General features: G+C 35.4%; 1 protein-coding gene across 4 annotated transcripts in view; it reads right to left on the minus strand.

Moving 5' to 3' along the window:
• LOC149807325 (structural maintenance of chromosomes protein 6-like) overlaps window positions 1-22,884 on the minus strand; it is a 106,130-nt gene that overhangs the window by 66,849 nt on the left and 16,397 nt on the right. For all 4 annotated transcript variants that reach the window (XM_089965324.1, XM_089965341.1, XM_089965351.1 and 1 more), the window contains 9 exons: window positions 18,994-19,130; window positions 18,237-18,379; window positions 16,411-16,512; window positions 14,571-14,708; window positions 12,019-12,099; window positions 10,564-10,710; window positions 7,085-7,173; window positions 5,179-5,343; window positions 197-375 (listed from right to left, as the gene is read on the minus strand). In XM_089965324.1, coding sequence (XP_089821450.1) covers window positions 197-375; window positions 5,179-5,343; window positions 7,085-7,173; window positions 10,564-10,710; window positions 12,019-12,099; window positions 14,571-14,708; window positions 16,411-16,512; window positions 18,237-18,379; window positions 18,994-19,130 — 1,181 coding nt within the window. The remainder of the gene's footprint in view (window positions 1-196; window positions 376-5,178; window positions 5,344-7,084; window positions 7,174-10,563; window positions 10,711-12,018; window positions 12,100-14,570; window positions 14,709-16,410; window positions 16,513-18,236; window positions 18,380-18,993; window positions 19,131-22,884) is intronic.

Below are 22,884 nucleotides of genomic sequence, written 5' to 3' on the forward strand. Positions count from 1 at the left end.
ATTTAGGGTGTTATGAAGGAAAAGGTCAATGCAATAATGTAACCAAAAATGTTACAATGTTAACAATTTGTTAAGGTTTTCAAGCCAGCTGCTGGTTGTTAAGGAAAACACAGCAAGGTCTGACAATCAAACATTACTGTATGCCATCAACCAGCACTTTTATTCTTTAACTAACATCAACACTATGATTCCTTACCTATTGGCCCAATAGGTTTCTTGTGGAACTTGCCCAGGCGGTGGTACTCCTGTATGTGTTGTATAAGCTGTGGCATAAAGGATCCAAACCGTTTCAACCGGTCTCCACGTGAATTCTTTAGATTATGAAGGTTCTTCTGGATTTTGTCCAACCTTATTCGCAAACTTTGGCCATTCTGACTGGAATTGAGAATAAATTTTTGTAAAATCATTATAGCCTGTGTGTTTAGACAAAAGGATTTTGTCATGTCTTATTTGGAAATTTTGGCCATTCTGACTGAATTGAGAATAAATTTTGGTAAAAACATTATAGACGAGGTGTTTGGACAAAAGGGGAGCTTCTTGTCATATTCATAATGACTGGGCTTTCAGGATGGATTTGAGAGATAATTTTGAAATAAAATGCAAATTCTTGATATTAGACACATACAAGAAATGGTAAGATTAGGTCTGGAGAAAAGGATATTTTCTTGTGATGGTCATAAGGGCATTCAGGCAGAAGATAAAACTTTGGTAAAAGGTGTGAATTCTAGTAAAAATGAATACTAGCCAACAGTTGTGTCCCTTATAAAAAAGCATATATTCAAACCTGCTTGATCAGCCTCTACATAAGAAGGTCATCTGCTCAATATAGCAGACAAAAAACAGTCCCAAATTAAACTGCTGTATAAAATAAATGTATAAGATAAACATCTACTAAATGCCCAAACTGGATAGTATCCCTCTATGGCCATGGAGGCAGCATCTGCCTGTGTAAAATCGGCCAACTAGCCAACACAATATTTTCTTGGATCCAATGTGTACAAAGTTTAATTAACTGTGTCAGACATGGCATGGAACCAATGGCAGAAAAAAAAAGAAATGCAGAGTTTCAATATCTTGTAACTTCTCATAACCACGTGACTTTATGTGTGTTATCCAGCCAACCCACCATCTGAAGAAGTATACAGCAGATTGTGTCAGGACAACAAGGGTGATCCTCTACTGAAATAGTGCTGGAAGAACATACACGAATTTTGAAGCTGATATACAGGTTGAAATGATTAAGTGCAGCCAGAAGCTGGCCATGGCATGCATGTATAGATCTACAATGACGGGTTATGTTTAGAAGCTGGCCATGGCATACATGTATAGATCTACAATGAGGGGTTATGTTTAGAAGCTGGCCATGGAATGCATGTATAGATCTACAATGACAGGTTATGTTTAGAAGCTGGCCATGGCATACATGTATAGATCTACAATGAGGGGTTATGTTTAGAAGCTGGCCATGGAATGCATGTATAGATCTACAATGACAGGTTATGTTTAGAAGCTGGCCATGGCATACATGTATAGATCTACAATGACGGGTTATGTTTAGAAGCTGGCCATGGCATACATGTATAGATCTACAATGAGGGGTTATGTTTAGAAGCTGGCCATGGAATGCATGTATAGATCTACAATGACAGGTTATGTTTAGAAGCTGGCCATGGCATACATGTATAGATCTACAATGAGGGGTTATGTTTAGAAGCTGGCCATGGAATGCATGTATAGATCTACAATGACAGGTTATGTTTAGAAGCTGGCCATGGCATACATGTATAGATCTACAATGACAGGTTATGTTTAGAAGCTGGCCATGGCATACATGTATAGATCTACAATGACGGGTCTACAATGACGGGTTATGTTTAGAAGCTGGCCATGGAATGCATGTATAGATCTACAATGAGGGGTTATGTTTAGAAGCTGGCCATGGAATGCATGTATAGATCTACAATGAAAGGTTATGTTTAGAAGCTGGCCATGGAATGCATGTATAGATCTACAATGAAAGGTTATGTTTAGAAGCTGGCCATGGCATACATGTATAGATTTACAATGATGGGTTATGTTTAGAAGCTGGCCATGGCATACATGTATAGATCTACAATGACAGGTCTACAATGACAGGTTATGTTTAGAAGCTGGCCATGGCATGCATTTATAGATCTACAATGAGGGGTTATGTTTAGAAGCTGGCCATGGCATGCATGTATAGATTCTACAATGAGGGGTAATGTTTAGAAGCTGGCCATGGCATGCATGTATAGATCTACAATGAGGGGTAATGTTTAGAAGCTGGCCATGGAATGCATGTATAGATCTACAATGAGGGGTTATGTTTAGATACATGCATACTGAAGCTAGCAAATCCAAATCAATAACTGGTATTCACACAAAATGAAAGTAAAAACTTTAAAAATGCAATTAATATGCATGGAAACAGATATAGAGGATCTCAAATGGGTAACAATTTAATACTGAATTATGAAATTAGTTGAATAATGTCCAGCTTTTGTGAGCCTTGACAAAAGAAAATGAACATTATTTAATGAGTTTTATAAATTTAATATTAAATCATTACCCATTTGAGATTCTTTTTAACACATAGATTTTGTTCAGTAGAAATTATTTCGATAAAAAGAAGAACGAATAATTTCATTCATTCCGACAGATGCTAACTATAAATCAAAGAATGAGCATCCATCCAAATAAAAAGAACATTTACAAAAGACAAAACATTTGTCAACACAAAGTGTGAAATGAGTGTGGTGTCACATTCTTTGATATGGTGTACAGTACCAGTTTGAGTTGGTCTATACAAAACAGTTTATTTACTTCAGTAAGTTCACATTTAAACCAAGCTTGTATATAGGGTGGATTCCATGCTACAGATATACCACCCCTCCATCCCCACCCCCAACCTCACTATCATCTGAGCAATACTGGTAGTTTTACTTCTTGTTATTGTTCTTGTCTTTGGGGTTTTGCCATCTTTCATGTTATGAAATGTTATACATGACATGACAACAAACCCCTATGGGGGTAAATTGGCAATATTGAAACAGACAAGACCATTTTTCCCCTATTCTCTTTCACGAGTTGATTAAAAAAATGGAAGCCAAAAATGTTCAATGAAAACAAATATTGACAGAAGGCGGGGTAAAAAAAGTTTTCCCATGATCACAGTCAATCAGTAAAGAGAATACTGCACAAAAATTCCATGGACTTATTTGGACCAAAGAGAATGATATAAAGTGATATTTTACATGTTATAATATTAAAAATATTAAACTGCCCACATTATAGGCAAAGTGTTTTATTTGATAAATACAGATATGCAAATGGATGCCAAAGTTACTGCCTATTTAAGCTCTGTGAAAACAGGCTCACCAAATATGGGAACTATACTTTTGGAAAGATGTACTGTTGAAAGGAAAATTTCCCCTGGAAATCCCTGACAAGTGGATCTGTTAGCTGATCAGCTGATGACATATACGCACATGTGTGTGTGTGTGTGTCTGCATTCATGCATGCGTATTATCTAAGACTGTATAGGAAGCTTTTATTCTTGAAAACAGCATAACTTGCAGAACCAATAGGCTAAGTACAATCAATCTCCAATTGTAAAATTAATGACAGGCTTTGAAACTGAATTCAGTTCTTTCCATGGTAGGATCAAAATTATCAGTTGTGCAGCCGAAAGGAAGGTGGGCCGGTCCAGGCAGCAAAGTCAGTACAAGACAACATTGCTGATGGTACTGAAAAACGAAATTTGAAAACCAAACCCATACAGTGTTTAAATGGCTGAATTATATTACTATGGTCAGCTTGTTGGCCAGACGGTTGAATGGGTAGGCAACAAAAAACCCACTTCCAACAACATCTGTACTATGTAACTGTATTATGGTGATATTGATGTAAGCACATGTCATATAAAGCAATGAAAAATTTGTATATCTGAAATTTTATCAAAATACATTATTATTACTTGGACACCTGACTTTGGAACTAAAATATTTAAGCTGCTGTTACATTAAAACTTGCTACTAGTTAAGTATACATTGATATAAAGCAACCGTTATCAGCTGGCATCTGTATAGGGAGGATTTAATGTGTACTTTCAACTGTCTTTTTACAACTATTTGTTAGGAATCCCTCATTATTTATGAAATCGAATGTCTACTCCCAAAACTGTTGAAACATGGCACATAACAATAAGACAGGGAGTATAATCAGGAATCACAGTGTCACTTTTCTGGATCTAGGTAGTCCTTGTATAATGGAGAGCATGTACATTAAAATCAACAAACTGCTATATGATCATATGAATCTTCTTATGAGCACATATGTACCTGTAAATAGTAACAATTATGATCAAATAAGAATAAAAGCACCAATTTCATTTAGGACCAACTAGATACCATAGGAAGTCTTTCAATGGAAACCCCATGTTGATATGACCACCCATTCAGGAGGAGTAAATTAAACAAGATTTTCAAGATGGCTGCCATTGTGGCCATACTGGATGTCAGATCAGCACCATTTTCATTTAGGAACAACTAGATGCCATAGGAAGTCTTTCAATGGAAACCCCATGTTGATATGGTCATCCATTCTGGAGGAGTAGAGATAAACAAGATTTTCAAGATGGCTGCCATGGTGGCCATACTGGATGTGAGATCTGCAATATTTTCATGTAGGAATAACAAGACCATGAGAAGAATACTTAAAGTTTTACTGCAATCCTCCTGATAGTTTAGAAGGAGCAGCAATAACAAATTGTGCTAATGGATGAACAGATGAAAGATGATGGACAAAGGTAAAAAGATGATGGACAATGAATGACAGAAAATAGATCATACTCACAAGCTCTTCTGTTCTATGACCAGTCAGTCAGATTAGTTCCTTAATTACTTTATTCCTACATCTATCTATTTAGAAAATGATTGTTCACAGTTTGAACCCCCAAAAACTGCATCTTTTAAAATATATCAATATCATTCAGAAAGTGACATTTTCACAAAAAGTTTGATTTAAAAAAATCTTGAATGGTTGGTACCTCTGCAGCTTTTCAGGAATGTAACAAATCAGAACAAAATGCCAAATATCCTTCCATTCATTATGACCAAAGAACTACTGTTTAAAACAGTAAAATTATTTTTTACATACCCCAATTTGTATTCATCATTTTTGTATTTGCTGATGGCTTCCCTGAACTGATTTGTCTGATGCTCTGTGGTTTTTTCTTGAGCAACAAGTCCTGCAAATGTCTCTTCTAGCTCTTTAATTTTCCCTTCACGTTCTTGTCTCTCAGCATCATAGTCATGCTGTGCACTGCCAACATAAATAAAAACTATTTCTAAAGATGAAAGCCTGTCATAACTATAATGTAACACTTTTCAGATCTGTTTATTACAACAGAAGCCTATTTACCAGAGTCCTGACCTGACCATAATCAATTTTTTGGCACCTGTCAGAACTAAGACATACAGTCAACAAAACATCTGCCAGATTTATACTCAGTAAACTCAATTAGCTCTTTTTCACACTAATCATACTCTTGCTCAATTTAATTTTTGTGCCAAGGCAAAAGAGAAACCTGTATCTGTACTGTGATTGGAGTTCTGTACACGAAACTGCTGTTATAGGCTGATCTGCATCTTGACTGTAGCCATGGATATATTACTATTATAGGCTGCATCTGCACACTGAATAGTTCTGTATAGAAGACTACTATAGGCTGTATCTGTATTGTAACTGTAACCCTATATACAAGACTACTATTATAAACTGTATCTGTACCATGACTATAGTCCTGGATATAAGAATACTATTATAGTGTTACAAGGCTAGGCTGTTACAAAAAGTGACAAAAAAGAGTGAAGACAACAAGCTTTGTAAAATTTAACAAATAATTTATTTCCATCTAAAATCAAGTGAAAAATGAGAAAAAAGAACTTACGGTTTTAGGAATCAAATCCAAAAATAATCCAAGAATTAAAAAATAGAAGTCCTTGTAATTATAAGTCCTGAATGAAAATGAGTTTGAATCCCAATGAAATCCAAAATGGAAGATGATGACGTCTGTAGTAACCTGTGAAGTGCTGCAGTGTCAACAATCTCTTGTTGAAGCACAGAAAATATCATTCAGTTTTTTTAATTCTGTATAAATTTCGATAAATATCCTTGTCCAAAAATTAATTTTGAGCACTAGTATTTCCAGGGAAAAGAATCACCTGAATTCAAAATAATTTGAAGAAAATAAAATAATTAGCCCAAACTGTACACAACACAAACAATTTGATGTCTCAAGTGTTAAGGCATGACTGTCAATTCTTTCTCAATACATCAGTAATAAGTCTAACTAAGACGCAAAACAGATTCCCAGATGGGGGGTCAGCCTTCTAGAAATGGAAGCTTGTTACATGATAAATATCACGTCGTCCAGATATGGCCGTGACTTAATAATTCTTACTTTGAGAAACTAGATACAGTGTTTCTATTATTAGGTGTTTACCAATGAAAATTTTAAAAAGTCAGGTCAAACAGAACTGAACTTAATTCTGTAAAAACAAACAAGTCCAATAAACAATATTACATTTCAATAGCATGTAATGGAACAAAATAAAATTAAAACATCAGACAAGCAATTAAATTAAATCAAATATACATAAAAATAGGTTGTATCTTTACTGTGACAGCAGCCATGAATACAAGGCAACAATTACAGATTGTAGTGTTTACTGATTGTATCTCCAGTATACAATATTACTGTAGGCTGTATCTGAACTGTGACTGTAATGCATGTATACAAAAACACTATTATAGGTTGTATCTGTACTATGACTGTAGTCCTGGATACAAGAATACTATTATAGGCTGTATCTGTACAATGACTGTAGCCTGTATACAAGGCAATGACTGTAGCCTGTACCTTTATTGTATCTCCAGTATACAAGACTACTATTATAGGCTGTATAATTACTGTGGCTGTAATTCATGTGTACAAGAATACTATTACAGGTTGTATCTGTATCTCTTCATACATGACTACGATTAATGGCAGTAACTGTACCTTGATTGGAGCTCCTGTATTCTCTGCAGGATCTGACCTCTTTCTTTTTTCATGTTTTTAAGGGAACCCTCTAGCCTTCTAACTTCCATCTGCATAAACAAAATATTTAAGTGGAAATTCATCAAGAACAAAGAATGAATCAAAAGGAATTAGTCTGTAATTTACTACAACAAGAGCAGAGTAATAAATAATAAAAAATTATATAATGAAACCTACTTTCAAATGATTTCTAAACATATGAAGAGTAGTTAAACATTTTCTGGTAACTTAGATAGTTTTCAAAAATTCAACAAAAAAGTTTCCAAAATAAGTTTCCTTGCTGGTTGTTTGGTTTTTAATAGCACTTTCAATACATTTTTGGCAAAATAATGCTGATGCAATGGGAGATAAGTGTCTTTCCCAAGGACACACTGAGGCAGGCAACCTGGGCTAGCAAGGGTGGGTAGCAAACAAGGAAGTCTAATTGGCTACTGCACCTCACTACCACATATGAATTAAATCTCATAATTGCAAAACATTTTAAATTTTTTATGTAGAATATAACAAATGTGCTTACATACATGCCAACCCCAAAAGAGCTATAAGTGTATTATTGCTGATGTAAGTGGCAAAAAGTGTAATTTGAACATAAAAACGTGTAATCTATATATTATAATCACAGGACACTGTATGAAACGTACACATTTATTTTTGCTACTAACATTATCTCTGGCTGGTTATAATTCTTGTCACAAATGGGCAAAATCCATGTGGATTAATTCCATAAAACAAAATATAAAACATACTGGCAAATTATTTAAATGCAACACTCGCTTTAACTAGTCTAGTGTCATGAACATATGCAAGGCTGCATATCTTGAGCTGAGATGCATCAGCTCAATTTGCAAGTATCTTTCAGCTGATGCCACTAAAACACCTGTATGTTCATTAGTACTTTCAAGACTGGACTATTGTAACTCAATTCTGTCTGGTTCATCTCAACATCTGCTCCAGAAACTTCAGAAAGTTCAAAACACAGCTGCTCGGATCATACTTAGCATACCACGATCAGAGCACACCTCCCCGCTGCTCTGTACCCTACACTGGCTATCCATTCGATCCAGAATCAAACATAAAATTTGTTCTCTGTGCTACGTTACACTGTCGGACTCTAGTCCAACATACCTATCTGACCTCACCCATGTGTACACACCAGCAAGATGCTTATGCTCCTCTTCTAACAATCGTATACTCATTATTCCCACTATGTAAACAAAGTCATATGGACAGCATTCTTTTGCATACCAGGGCCCAGCAACGTGGAATGAATTGCCCACTGAACTTAGACACAAAGACACAGTGATCACATTCATGAGTGCTCTCAAAACTCACTTATTTGGACTGCAAGAACAAACCTAAAGACCTAATAATGTTTCCTACCTTAAATATTCTCAGCATGTTTTTCTTAATGTTTTCTAATTTCATGGTGTTTGTTTTTGTAATCATATCATTATATGTTTTTTATCTTATAGGTGTTGCCTAACGTTGTAAAGCGCTTAGAGCTTCTAAAGATTAGGCACTATACAAAATCCTCATTATTATTATTATTATTAACTTTCACTAAATTATCATAAAGTCAACCCCACGAATTCTGCGATGAGAATTCCATTGTTCTCAACCAGAGTGCTGTATTAAATCACTCTCATATTCTTCTTTTCAAATTTGTAAAGGCTATTAATTTGTCCTTTTTCTAATCGGACATGTTTTGAAGCTTAAAAAGATCCACCTACTCAAACATTTTTCAGTCATAAAACAGCCAAAATCACATTGATAAACTCTGTTTCACTCACATGGTGCCATTTATTTAAAAGTATATACTGGTCTGCGAACTAATATGCAGTATTATTTTGATGATTTTGTGAGGCAAATTTTCAAATTGAAGAAACCAGTGTTTACTGGAATTGAATGATGGAGACATTTTACAAAATATAGATTGCAATTCCTTTATGAATTTCAAGTCATCATTGATGCAGTATCAGCTGAAAACCCCATACAGTTCTGCCAACTTACATTTATTCAACGCATTATCAAGCAAATAAATAAAAAAATGTTTTCTCCAGTGGAATCCAATGTTAATTCTGGTAATGAAAGAAGAGCACTCTGACTTTGCCTTTTTCGTTGTCAAAGTCTCTTACACAGAATGGGTACAACTTTTTGACCTCATAACCACTACTCCTGTCTGTTGCAATACTAAATGGCCAAATTTTCATGGCTTCTGCAATTTTAAGCAAAGTATCTTCTGTTAAACACCTAACAATATTAGATGATTTTGTTTTTGCACATGCATATTTTCTGCAATTTTGGAATCAGGAAACATTCATTTGAACAATGGACCAATGTAGTCTTCTACCACTTGGGGTAGTCCATGTTCTATTAAGAACTCAGTAGATAACGCCTCTGCATTTATAAAATCTGTGTTCACAATTTAGTTCTGCTGTAAAAAAGAAGTTACCTTAGTACTGGAGTTAGTAAAACAAACTAATTCAAAGTTTGTTTGTTTTACCACCATAACCATTATTAAAATCCTTTCCACACAGCCTGCAAGGGGCAAGAAACTGCCCTAGAATGGAACGCTGTATTGTGTAATTCATGTATTCATCTCTGAATCGGTTTTTCTTCTTTTCCTAATCCATCTGTGACATTGTTTGAAAAGCATTTTTGCTCTAACACACGCATCAACAAGAATAAATCTGTCTTCACTTTCAGTGCCAAATACATACAGACTGGTTCTGTACCAGATATGAATAAGAACAACGAATCTGTGAACAAAGATTAAAAGTTAGAAAACAAGTCTGTTCTCTCCTAACTAAGCCATACAGCTGCTATAAAAAGAATCTGCGGTCAAAAGTTTATAACAGAAACCAGCATGTTTCTTGGAAATAGGGCAGCTGCTATAAATAGAACATAATACTGTTATGAAAGTGCATGCAAGTCTATGGACAAGCATACTCTTGAATACGGTCTGTGGGATTAATGGGCTGCTAATAAAAATAAGAAAACAAATTATTTTTTCTGGAGGGGGATATACCAAAAATGCATAATCCAAAAACATTTGCGTGTAAGGCGTAATTTAGTGAAAAAAAGCATAATGATTACGCCAAAAGTGTAATGGTTGGCATGTATGCAAAAGTATGGGACAGATAAAAAATAATCCGGGACACTTGGCAGCTATATTTTCTGGTATCCCTCTGTTATATAAACATGCACAAGTATTACCATCTCCTAAGCACTGCTAAGTTCAATCCAAATTCCAAAACCAGTGGGCACATCAACAGACTGCTCTAAATCTAAATTATATCCTAACATGTGAAGACTATTTTGAACTGTGTGGCATTAAAGATGTATTTATGGTTGTTCAAAGTGGAAGTATCACATAATCCACACCTTTTCTGTGAAGAACTGGGATAATAAAATGTAATTTATTATTGAATTCTATGTACCTGAGCTGATCTGGTGACTTTTTTCTGTTCCTGTAAAGCTGTTTTAGCCTGTACTAGCTGTGGCTGAAGCTGTTTGACCTCCTCAGCTGAAGCCCGTAACTTGACAGCAAATTCATTGTAGTGGTATTGACACTGCTCGGACTTGGTCTATACAAAAAATAATGGGTATATGTTTAATCAATATCTAACAATAAAGCTGACATTGTAAATAATATCCCTTATATACATGTATGCAGAGTCACGATATCCTAAAATGAATTATGAATTATTTTCAAAGGGTTGTTTGAGTGTCTGACTCAACAAAGTGTAATATAACTGTAAACATTTTGCCAGTAGCGTCTGCTCCAATTTTCCCAGAAATGGGTTGCTAAGGGCATTTTAATTTATTGGGCCCTAATTATTTTCCTGAGATAATGGTAATAAAGCTAAATGTCAACAAGAAGGAGTATTCAGATCAGCTTGGCATTCAACTGCCATTCTCTAAGAATAGCGATTAAAGAATGACTATTCACTCTTTATATAATAATGATGCCAGTAAACAATGCAAGACAACGTAAAGTGTACAGTAATTATATAAACTCATTCAATGCATGAAAATAAAAAGAAACAATTTAAAATTCCTCCATAAACTCTTGGGTCTTACTTTTTAAACTAAGCTAAATACACATGAGTATGATCTGATAAACTGACCTCATATATGAGAGTTTATAAAAACCGGCTTTTTGCTGGCCAAAATTTCATGTGCTAGTCACTGATATAGCATGAAGCATGACTGATGAACAAACCTAAAGTGATTATTCACTCAGGTCCTTAATGATGAGTGTGAATATATATCCTTGAGCATCGGCTCATATTATGTATTTTGCTAAAAAAAATTGATTGATGTTTAACAGTCTCCCATATTGATAACTGTAATTTGTTATGTGTTTAGGCTAGAATAAACAGTAACACAAGAAAGAGTGAAAACAGCAAGCTTAAAAAAAAAAATTTTTTTTCCCTGAAAAAATTCTGTAAAAATGAAAAAGTGCAAGCTACCAAAATGTTTGGTAACTGAAGATGGCAGAGAACTCAAGTTATTGTGCATAAAGCATTTTCCTTCTTTCAGTCACACTGTGACCTTGATCTTTGTGCTTGTTACTCTAAAACTGACAGGCTTCCTCCTTTCAGAGCCTGTCTGTGATCAAAGATAATAGTGAACAAAAAATACATATGTGTCTGATGATAGTGCATACAAATACACAGAATACAGGTGACTATTATTTTAATAAATCGATTCATTTCCTTTATAGGACTGGCATAAAAATTATATACAAGTCAAGAATCCAAAACAGAATTGCAATATCCAGAAATTAAAATTAAAAAGAAATATTAGACTTCATAAGCTCCACACTGGAGAACAAAGAAAATACAGCATCACAAATATAGAGATTCTCAAACACACATTTAGCTATTTACCTTTGCTTCCTCAACTTTAGCAACAAATCTGGGTAACCTAGCTTGTTCATGATTGTACTCCTTCTGAATTGGGGATAATCCCTGAAGACGAAAATGAAACAGAAAGTATTAAATTTCATGAAAATAAATAAACGTTTTTTTTTCTTCATTTACCCAAATTAAATGTGCCAGAATTTGTATTATTTCAGGAATTTATACATCATTTCAATATCAGTGTGGCATTTGTCCATCAAATCAATGTCATTGTGATGATTCTATTGTCTATCACATCAATATCAGTGTGGCATTTGACTGAGTTATCTTCCAGTGTATGAAACTGAGCCTGAGAATATAGGGATAAAAAGAAAGTGGTTTATCCAATCATCATGTATGCCACATCTGGTACCGACAAGCATTGCATATGAGCAAAACTGTTCCCTAGATGACATTATACAATGCACTGGATGGAGGTCAGTGTCGACATACTCTACCTTTTCTTCAATAATATGTACAAGATCATAATATGTGTAGACCCTACACACATACTACATATATGCTTATCATGACTGGTGTGGATAACCCATTTCATCCAGGACTAGATATGTTGTGTGGATAACACATTTCATCTAGGACTAGAGTGCCTGCAGTGAAATGTAATCCTTGCACTGGCTTGGATCTGTTAGGTACCACTTCAGAATTCTCACTGGGTTCTTTATACAACCTTGCGATGAGGTGTCCAGAGTAGACAAGGGTTGCACCAGAAAGGTAATATGTACAATGAGCAGAAGCTTGTTCTTGGTAATGAAAATAGTGGCCATCATTAGAGGCATTGACCTATCCTGTCAGAACCACAAATAGTTCAGATCCACTGCTAAGTCATGTATCTTTCTTATTCTGCCTACTGCTGCTAGTGCAAGTAGGAAGCAGGCCTTATATGAGATGAACCAATGATGCATGTGAAAGCAGTTCAAATGGTGTCATATTCAACCAGGTAAGTACTTATGATAGATTCCACTTAAGGCACAGGGACAACATCTTGGGATGTGCAAAATAGAAATCTGACAGACAAATGGATAGGTCTTTGTTTTGTCCAATAGCCTCTCTTCAATGATGACATGTGTCAGAGATTGCAGAACCGTAACCTTTTATTGTAACTGATGCTCTTTCTTGTCAAAGAGCCAAAGTAAGAAGTTAGCTTTTTGAGGTATTGATGCATTCAGTGGCACAATGCACAAAATTCTCCATTTCCCTCGTATCTTCGAAGTGAAGACTGTCACACTCGAGAGCTTTTCTCCACCCTTGATGTGAGAACTGTTTGTTCTTGAGAGCTTGTTTAATATAATCCAGACAAGAAGCATGATTGCTTGAGCAGATGAGGAAATACCTCTAATTGTAGCAATCAGGATGATGCAACACTGCAATTCTCTTGCTTTCTGTATCACAATCAGAAACAGGTGAGTTGGAGGCTGAATGAATACATCCAAGCTGTTGCAATCTAAGGAATATGGATCCAGGGCTGATGAGAAAAAGGTGGAGAGTCCTGCATTTCTCTTGTCACCAATAGATCCGAGTGGACACATATATGAGTAAAACTATGGAAGAAGCAACTATTCTGATTGTATTAGCCAATGCTTCTGAGACAGCAAGTCTGCAAAGCAGTTCCCCATGCCTTCTGGGAAGATTCACCACAGTAGAGTTGTCAGAAAGAACGATAATGCCCTTTCATATAGATTTTCCCGCTACTGATGGAATGCTTTCTTTATGGCTTTCATTTCCAGGATATTGATATGCTGAGACTATCCTAAGTGAACCACTGTTAATTGGAATGATGGAAAGTGATGTGCACTCCTGTCTATTGTGCTTGCATCTGTACAAAACTGTCCACTCACAGGCTGTAACTGCCAGGGACCACCAGACATAAACCAAATGAAGTTCTCCCAAACCACATAAATACCATCCCTCTGCTCTTTTTTATTGCTATCTTTATTTCATTCATCCCTTTCATTTCATTATGTGTGTGTGTGTGTGTGTCTGTGTGATTTAGAGTTTTAATGTAGCTTTAACAATTTTCAGTCATATCGCTACAATGTCTGCAGTGTGCATTTTATAGCGATGTCTAGCACTGAGGCATCATGCTGCAGACATGTAGCATGATGTACCACCCAGTCACATTATTCTGACACCAGGACGACCATTCCTAACACTAACCTCTTAATGCTAAGCACCCTGTGAGGCAGCTGTAACTACCTTTTTTATAGGTGTTTGGTATGACTCTGCCGGGGTTTCGAATCTGTGACCGCACACATCCGAGGCAGTATGTGTGTGTGTGTGTGTATGTGTGTGTATGTATATATGTATGTCATGACTTTTTGCACAACTTTTGTCTGCACATTAATTAATTCATTAAGTTTATAATGGAGACTAACTTGTAAGTTGAAAAACTTGTTTTGCTGTGTTTACTAATTTGCAATCTTCTTGGCAATAAAATATTTAAACCAACTTCTTATTTAATAACCTCTGATAGAAGGAGATCTTTGACTATATTAACTCTAACACCATCTCAACTGCCTAACCTTTTCCTTTTCAATAACAAAAGCCCAGGCCATTTCATCCTTTAGACGTTTGGTCTTTTCCCTCAGATTGTCTATGGCATTTAGAGCTTTGAACTTCTGTTCCCAGTGAAGTACCTCCTTCTCAAGTTTAGGGAGGGTCTGAAAATACAATATAGATAACAGTAAAAAAAATATAGATGAAACTCTTTCATTTACCAAAGGGATACCACACAAAACTGAACACATGGACCAAAAGACACACATAAAAAGGAAAATGTGCATTACAATGAACTTATTTAATAACTGATAATTATTTTCAAGAATCAGTGTAACCTCAGCATGAAACAGCACAAGGTTATTAAACATTAACAAGATAATGGTATAACCTCAGCATGAATGACACTTGGTCGTTAAAGGTAGCAAATGGAACCTCAGCATGAATGACACTAAGTTTTTAAAGGTTAGCAAGAGGATCAGTGTCACCTCAGCATGAAAAGTATTAGGTCATTAAATGTTAGCATGACGATCAGTGTCACCTCAGCATGAACAGCACCAGGTCTTTAACTGTCATGAACTGCACTACTCTAACTTACTAAACTTAGCAGCAAAATATTTTCTTGCATGTTGGAGTTAACATATTCATAAGATACTATATGTGCAATATGAGATTCTTTGTCATGACCTTGGACCTGATATCATGGGCACAAGATCTCTTATCTTCTCTCAAACTATGTCATGATATACCCATATGCAAAGTTTGATTAAAAATATATAATTAACATTTTTGGGTTAAAATCACTACACTATTATCATTCATCCATAGGGCTACAACTGTATGTTGACACGCAGCTCGATAATCAAATTTTCATATATGGCAGTCTCAGATTTGTTTAGCTAATGTATTTAAATCACTCGAGCCCCAATTCCCCCAATCCCCAGCATATACCCATGGGCTATTTCAAAACTGTACACATCTATAGATAACCACTCTATCATATCCCAAGGTTTGACATCTTCTTGAACAATGCAGTTGTGCAACATTACACATGCCTGCATGCAGCCACGAAAATTGTTTATTTATCAGTCCATTCAAGTTGTGTCTCCCCTTGACTCAATCACGCAGGAACAGTGTTCAAATCATAACAACTTAATTTTGACTGGATGCGGTGGCTTGCAATTCACAGACCCGAAGCAAAGGAATGTCTGTTCGGTACAATAGGATTATCAGAACCTTGGCTAGCAAAGATGCAGAAAAAATGATCCCCACCTTTCTTTCTTGACATAGGATTAGATAAGAATTTAAGAGATTCTGCATTTTACTCCATGATTTGGAACTAGCTGTGCTTTAAATGTTTGATGGGGTATATTCATTAGTGATGGTGACTAATTTATGGGTGCATTCAATTAGGTCTCTGTTTCAGGGTGTGCTCTCTCACAGTGTTTAAGTACCATCATTTCAAACACAAACATCTGGAGAATGTCCCAACAGCAATTGATTTTACACTATCATAATATATGGCCTGAGCTTATGGCATGCACAGTATTCTGACAACTTTGAACTATATGCTTCATATTAAATTGTTTGGCATAATTTGAACAAATGCAACAATTTATTTATATATTCTTCATTATTTTGTTTACATACAAATGCAAATATACTTGTAGTCTAGAGCTCTGGACATTGTCTATATTAATGTCTTAATGAATTTCCTGCTTTTTATTAACCATAAACATGAAATCCTATCAAAGAAAATATATTTTTCACTTAAATTTTTCAACTATCATTTATTCAAAAACTTTGGAACTGTCTATTTTGGTATTCAAAAACAGGATGCACAATGTACAGCCCACATATAGTAACCTGTGTTTTCTGTTCAATTATCTCTTTTGTGATCTCTTTCTGCTCACTGGCTTGGCTGTAATCCTGATGAATCTGCTCCAACTGTGTAGCCTTCAAGAAGAACTGTTAAAAAAAAGAAGAAGAAACAAGCATCATTCATACACATACATGTACTCAGATAAACCTGCTATAATAGGTAACTGGAGAACCCTCTTATGCCATAATAAGTGTGTGTGTTTTGGATTTTTAACGTAGCTTTAACAATATTTCAGTCATATCATTACGATGTCTGCAGAGTGACAGTTTATAGATATGCCTAGCACTGGGGCATCATGCCACTGACATAAAACATGATGTCCCTTCCATTCACATTATCCTGACACCAGGCCGACCAGTCCTAACACTAACCTCTTAATGCTGAGCGCCAAGCGAGGCAGCTGTTTGTACCATTTTTGTAAGTCTTTGGTATGACTCGGCCGGGGATCCAACCCACAACCTCCCGCATCCAAGGCAGACGATCTAACCAATAGGCTACCGGAGCAGTATGCCATAATGAGATTACATACCTTGCTAGAATAGGTAAATTGAGAACCCTCTTATGTCATAATGACATCACATACCTTGCTATAATAGCAACGTTTTCTTGAAATCAAGTTCCAATAAGACAAATCTCGTTCAACCAGACCTTTAGCATGCATCCTTTAGATCTTTCCCAACTTTATAGTGGCACATATTCCTCACAACAATTTACCTTCTTTTGGTAGGAAAATGCCTCTTAGATCATAGTGTGATGCTGCCTAAATCAATTTTCATCTAGTGTAGAATACAGCAACTACTTTGACATTCAGACATTTATCTTGCAAAATATGGAGCTAAACACAATGAACATGTTATATAAGCTCAATAGTTTTTCAGAAGCATAAGTCAGAAGATTAAAAAAATATGTGGATTCATTTTATATGTCTTAATTGTTTATGCTGTGCTGTAAAATGCATAATTAAGATAATCATATTTTTCATAATTAGGGAATAGATCACACAAAATAATTACATCTAACAATGAAATGTGGAAGTGCAGAATGCAACATTTATAATGTCAGATGCAAAAGGTCACACAATGTGATAATCATATTGCAAAATGATAAGGGAATGTTACACAAACATTCAAATCGTAAAGTGCAGTATGACAAATAACTAACAAAATGCTGTGTATGAACAGATAAAACAATGTGATAATCATATTGCAAAATGAGATGGGAATGTAACATAAACATTCATATTGTAAGGTGCAGTACGCCAAATAAGTAACAAAATACTGTGTATGAACAGATAAAACAATATGATAATCATATTGCAAAACAAGTTGTTTATGTTATATAATGTAACATTTATGTGTACAGAATACAATGTTCATCTTTAATATTACAATAAGTTAAAAGCAAAACTAAACATTGCATTTGTACAATCTAATTTTTACCTAAATACTGTTCTACAAATTTGGGCTGATGGAAGTGTTATTGTAACAGGAGACAATCTGTCTGAGAAACATGTGACTAAATCATAACAATATTCAGAGACAACTTTCTTCTGAAATGAGACCAGCTTCTGGATGACTAGGCAGCTATCTTGACAATAGGTATAAAAAATGAATCACATGCCATCAGAAAAGCTTGGAATTTTTTATGAGATATACAACTGTACCATTAAAAATTTGTCCTTATGGTCACTTTTACCATGCACCCTTGAATGAAATATAAGATGTCCTTATCCAAAACTGGATGCACTCTGCATATCCACACCCATATTTTGTGAACGTTGACCAGGGCACAGAATATTATTAGTCTCTACCTTGTATTTATCATTTGGACTTTTGGAGTTGAGGAAATTTCTACTGGTGTCTTGATTCAAAATAGCAACAGGATTGTCCACTTGGATGTTAAACTGGTCCAATATTCGAGCCAGTTCATCACGTCTCTGAGATACTATTCGCCCTAGAAAAAAGTGGCAGGGAAAAAGGAGATAAATGCTGGTGAAAATATCTATTAATAATTTTGTCATTATTTGCATTCAATCAATTATAAGCCCTTTGGTGGAATTCAATTGCAGCAGTGATTAATTCAACCATTATGCTACAAGACCTTTTTACATCAAGTCTGGAAGCCGTAGACATTAAACTCATTATTTAGTGGTCTTGGGTTTGATACTCACCCAAGCCAGCCTGGTCAGCTTTCTAGGTCTATACATGGGAAAGGCAACCAATTAACACTGACTTCAAGTTATAAATACAATCCCTCTACAATGCCATTTTCTGTGAATTAATAACATTGTGTCATAAACAGCACATGAACATTTTATTCATGAAGATACTTGAAGATACAATGAGAAATTCTAAGGATTATAACATGTTACAATTTCAACAGCAGGCGCCATCTCAAGCAACCATATTTGCATAACTTTCAAAAATCCAACAGTACACTGGAGTAAGGGCATGGATACATCTGCAATGCCTGGATAATACAATGTAACTGAGTGTCCCTCAATGACAACAACAAAGTCAAGAATTCAAGAACAGTCAATAAACGTTCTCTACTCTGTAGAAACCAACCTGTGCTGGACTTCAGCCTGTACTGAGAACTTCCATCAGCTGTAAACTTCCTGTGAATGATAATAGAGTCTCCATACTCCTCTGGCTTGTAGGCATCAGTCCCCCTATTTCTAAGTTTGATTTCCACATCAGCAGTTCTGCAATAAAAATGAGACAAATTGGCAGTTACCTATTTGAGTTTGACAAATCTTGTATTTTTATTGGTTACTACACTTTGCATATTTATTTGAGTAAAAAATAAAATTATTATATTCTAAATTTATAACAAAAATAATACTACCATAATGACTATGTCTTGGGACACAAAAAATGATTAATATTTTTCATGTCCCGAGATTTATATGCATTTAAAAAATTTAAGTATTTTCGGTGTCTCAACACTTACAGACGTAAAAAATATGTCAAGACAAAATTGGCAAGATGACCATACTGCACTAGTGACCAGCTCTTGTTATTTGCTCTGTCAATAAACTTTTATAAACTACTATGATTGTTTTTATGTTATTATTTTGCATGTGAATATTTTCCAATTTTTCCAACTTGAAATAAAATAGTCAATAAAAACTTAAATAATTCACAGGCGATTAGAGTTTACCTGGCTACTGGTCTATATATAGTGTACAGAACAGTACTTTTACGGTGCTAAATGTATATCCTTGTTTATTCCCAAGAATACTAGATACAGTTTTGCTTTATTCCTCATTTTTAAAAAATCTTTCTCCCAAATCACATTTAAAAGTCAATTGCTATTTTATTTTTTTGACCCACACACTCAGGAGTCATTGTTTTTCAGAGATGTAAGCAATCCAACAATTTGATGTAAATTATATGAAATGAGGCACAACTTTAATTACACAAGCTGCATAAACAGCATACAGCATATTCACATAACTAATCATCATTGATACATTTTAGTTTTGTGTTTCAGCTTATTGTAACACAAATTCATAACTTTCAAAACAGCATTCATTCCAACTTTGAATTTGAACAACTGGTTGTTTTGGCATTTCATTCTATTCATAAATGGCAGATTTGTCCTTTGTTTTCTAACAGAAGACAGCAATGCCATTAAACTGTTTGTTCTGCAACATTAATCGACGCGAATTAACTGTTGGAAAATCTAAAGTGGGTTGAGCAGGATGAGATGCCATGCATAATATTAGTACTAAATTAGTTGGCCCCCCAAAAATTATAATGGACTAATCATTCATATTTGTTATTGTTATTGTAGGGTGTTTAATGGCATTTTTCAGCACAAGATAGGCTATACATGGCAGAGGAAGAACACGATGAAAACCCTGGAAAGAACCAGTGACCCAAGAGAAGCTGTTGGCAAGCTTTACCATTGACTTTAATTGTCAATCAATTAAGGCATGGACACTGGCTCAATTGAGTAGCATGATTACCGTAGATAAGTAAACTAAAGCTGTATCGATCAATCGGCCATAATCATAATCAGGCAGATTATTAGAACAATCGGTATAATCAGCATCGGCGGAAATAATCGGTGACGATGTAAACAAATTTCCAAAATATAAATTCAATCATAACATTCATCTTGACATGGCTTGAATTTTAAATCAGAATTAAATAGTTTAAATTTAAGGAATAAACATTTGTTTTGGAGGTTAACTGAAAGACAAATATTTCTTAAAAGTAAATACTTTTTAACACACTGTAATCTGTTTCCTTTGAAATTTCAGCAAACTATTTTATCTGGGTACATTTTTAAAAAGGAACTGGCTGTCATTTAGACTATTCTAGTTACTGTCCCTTCATGCCTACTGAATAAACAAATAAGTAAGATATATTTATTTTTTACATTCGTGGTAGCAGCATGATGCTGCCTTCCATGCATGCATCTGAAAATTAACAAAGGGTCAACGGACGATAGAGACGCAAGTGTTCTGATGACAGGGATTATTACAGAAAATGTGAGTGTTCTGAAGAATTCTGGGTGAAAAGAAGATGAATTTTACTTACTATCCACATACAAATGTCAGTCTTTGTAAATATATCAATTACTACCAAGCGGGCCGAAAATCTGATAAAAGAGAGATTACGAGACAATGCCTCATCCAGTTGATCTCCGTTACCAGAAATGTCAACAACAAAAAAGTGAATGTTTCACAACATACAGAACTCATGCTAGATGTCAAGATAAGTGGATTATGATATAACAATGCACTGTTTAGATGGTTTATCAGTATGGACAAAGAATTTGTTTATGTAACAATAGATAAATTTCAGTGCATTTTATATCTAGTTTGCGGCTTCCTTTCATGGGACCTCTGAATTTCTGCACTTCAAACCAATAAAAAGCCACATGGTATGTTTTGCAGCCAATAATGAAAAACAATCCAAGTTTGCAACATTGGCGAACCCTACGTGATCCCAGAATAAACTTTTTATGCGTTTTTTTTCTTCTTCTTACTTTTAAGAAGAAGAAAATACTTTTTCGTGTACGAGAAAAATGCATATAAAATTTCAGGAGCCAAACCATGATCATCTTGTATTATTCATACGCAATATCTTCCCCAAAATGATAAGCAAATTTTTACATTTTTTTGGTACTTTTTAAGATTTTTTTTGTGTGCACAAGAAAAATATATGTATATGAAATTTCAGAAGCCACGCCACAACTGCATTATATCTGAATTCGCGTTATAATGGAGCGCGCTATAGCGGGGTCACACTGTACTATGAAACTATGACTCACTATAGTTAATCTGTTCTTTAGCAAGTACTGCAATGCTAATCAATGAATAGCGGTTGGACGCTGAAGCAGCTGAACGCTGACATAAAATATTATGCAGCATTGATAATGTCATGCCAGCAACGTTATCCCTGGATACCCCAGCTGCTGAGCTGCTTCAGCGTGCAACTCGCAGCGTGGTGCATGCATCCATCCAGCCATGTGGACAACTTAGCAGTGTCTTTACTTGATTAAAAGCATTGTTTCAAGAGAATGAATTGATTGGATTATTAATATTGACTAGCGATTGTACACAATTAAATATACTACCAAGATTATGCATAATTTTGAACTCAAAACACTCAAGTTTAGTCTGGAATTACTTCAAAGTAAATGCAGTCAACGAGATTAAAGCAAATTGTAACCTCAGTAACTGCAGCAACTCCTTGTACTCTGAATATTGATGCCATGCTGAATCTGAAGCAGCCATTTGCATTTGATGACCCGAGAACTATTAATTATCACAAAGCTATTGCAGAGCTCATGACAGTAGATGTGCAACCATGTTCCAACATTGGATTTTGACGTCTGATGGCCAAGGCAGAACCACGCTATAAAATTCCAAGACAGAAGTACTTTCCCACATCTTTGATACCTGACTTGCATAAGGTGATACAAAGCAAGGTGTGTGATTTAGTTTCTGCCAAATCTGACCTCTGATGCATGGTCAGACCCATCCACTGGCATAGCCTTGTTGACTCTTACGGCACACTAGCTGACGAAAGACTTTCATGGGAAACAGGTAATTTTAGCAGTAGCGATTCTTGATGAATCACACACAGAGAATATTTGGCATGCAAAGTGGACAAATTATGCGAGGAATACAACATTCCCAAAACTCAGATCCATGTTCTTCTGCGTGAAAGAGGTTCAAACATGGTTAAAGCAATGTGTCTGGCCGAAATCGACAGCATCAGCTGTTTTGCACACAAACTGCATCTTGTTGTCAGTGATGGCATTATGTCGCATTGAACTGTCAAAGATGTTTTGGCGATTTTGCAATCCATAGTCAGCAAGTTATGGCACCCCATCATGGCACAACAGAAGCTCAAACAGCAGCAGGAAAAATTTGGCGTTGCCCATAAGAAACTCCTTGTCCAGGATGTCCAGACATGCTAAAATTCTACATGCAATAT

The sequence above is a fragment of the Sinohyriopsis cumingii genome, chromosome 1 (genome assembly GCF_028554795.1).
Source record: "Sinohyriopsis cumingii isolate HCF-2022 chromosome 1, ASM2855479v2, whole genome shotgun sequence".
In the NCBI taxonomy this organism is placed as follows: Eukaryota; Metazoa; Mollusca; class Bivalvia; order Unionida; family Unionidae; genus Sinohyriopsis; species Sinohyriopsis cumingii.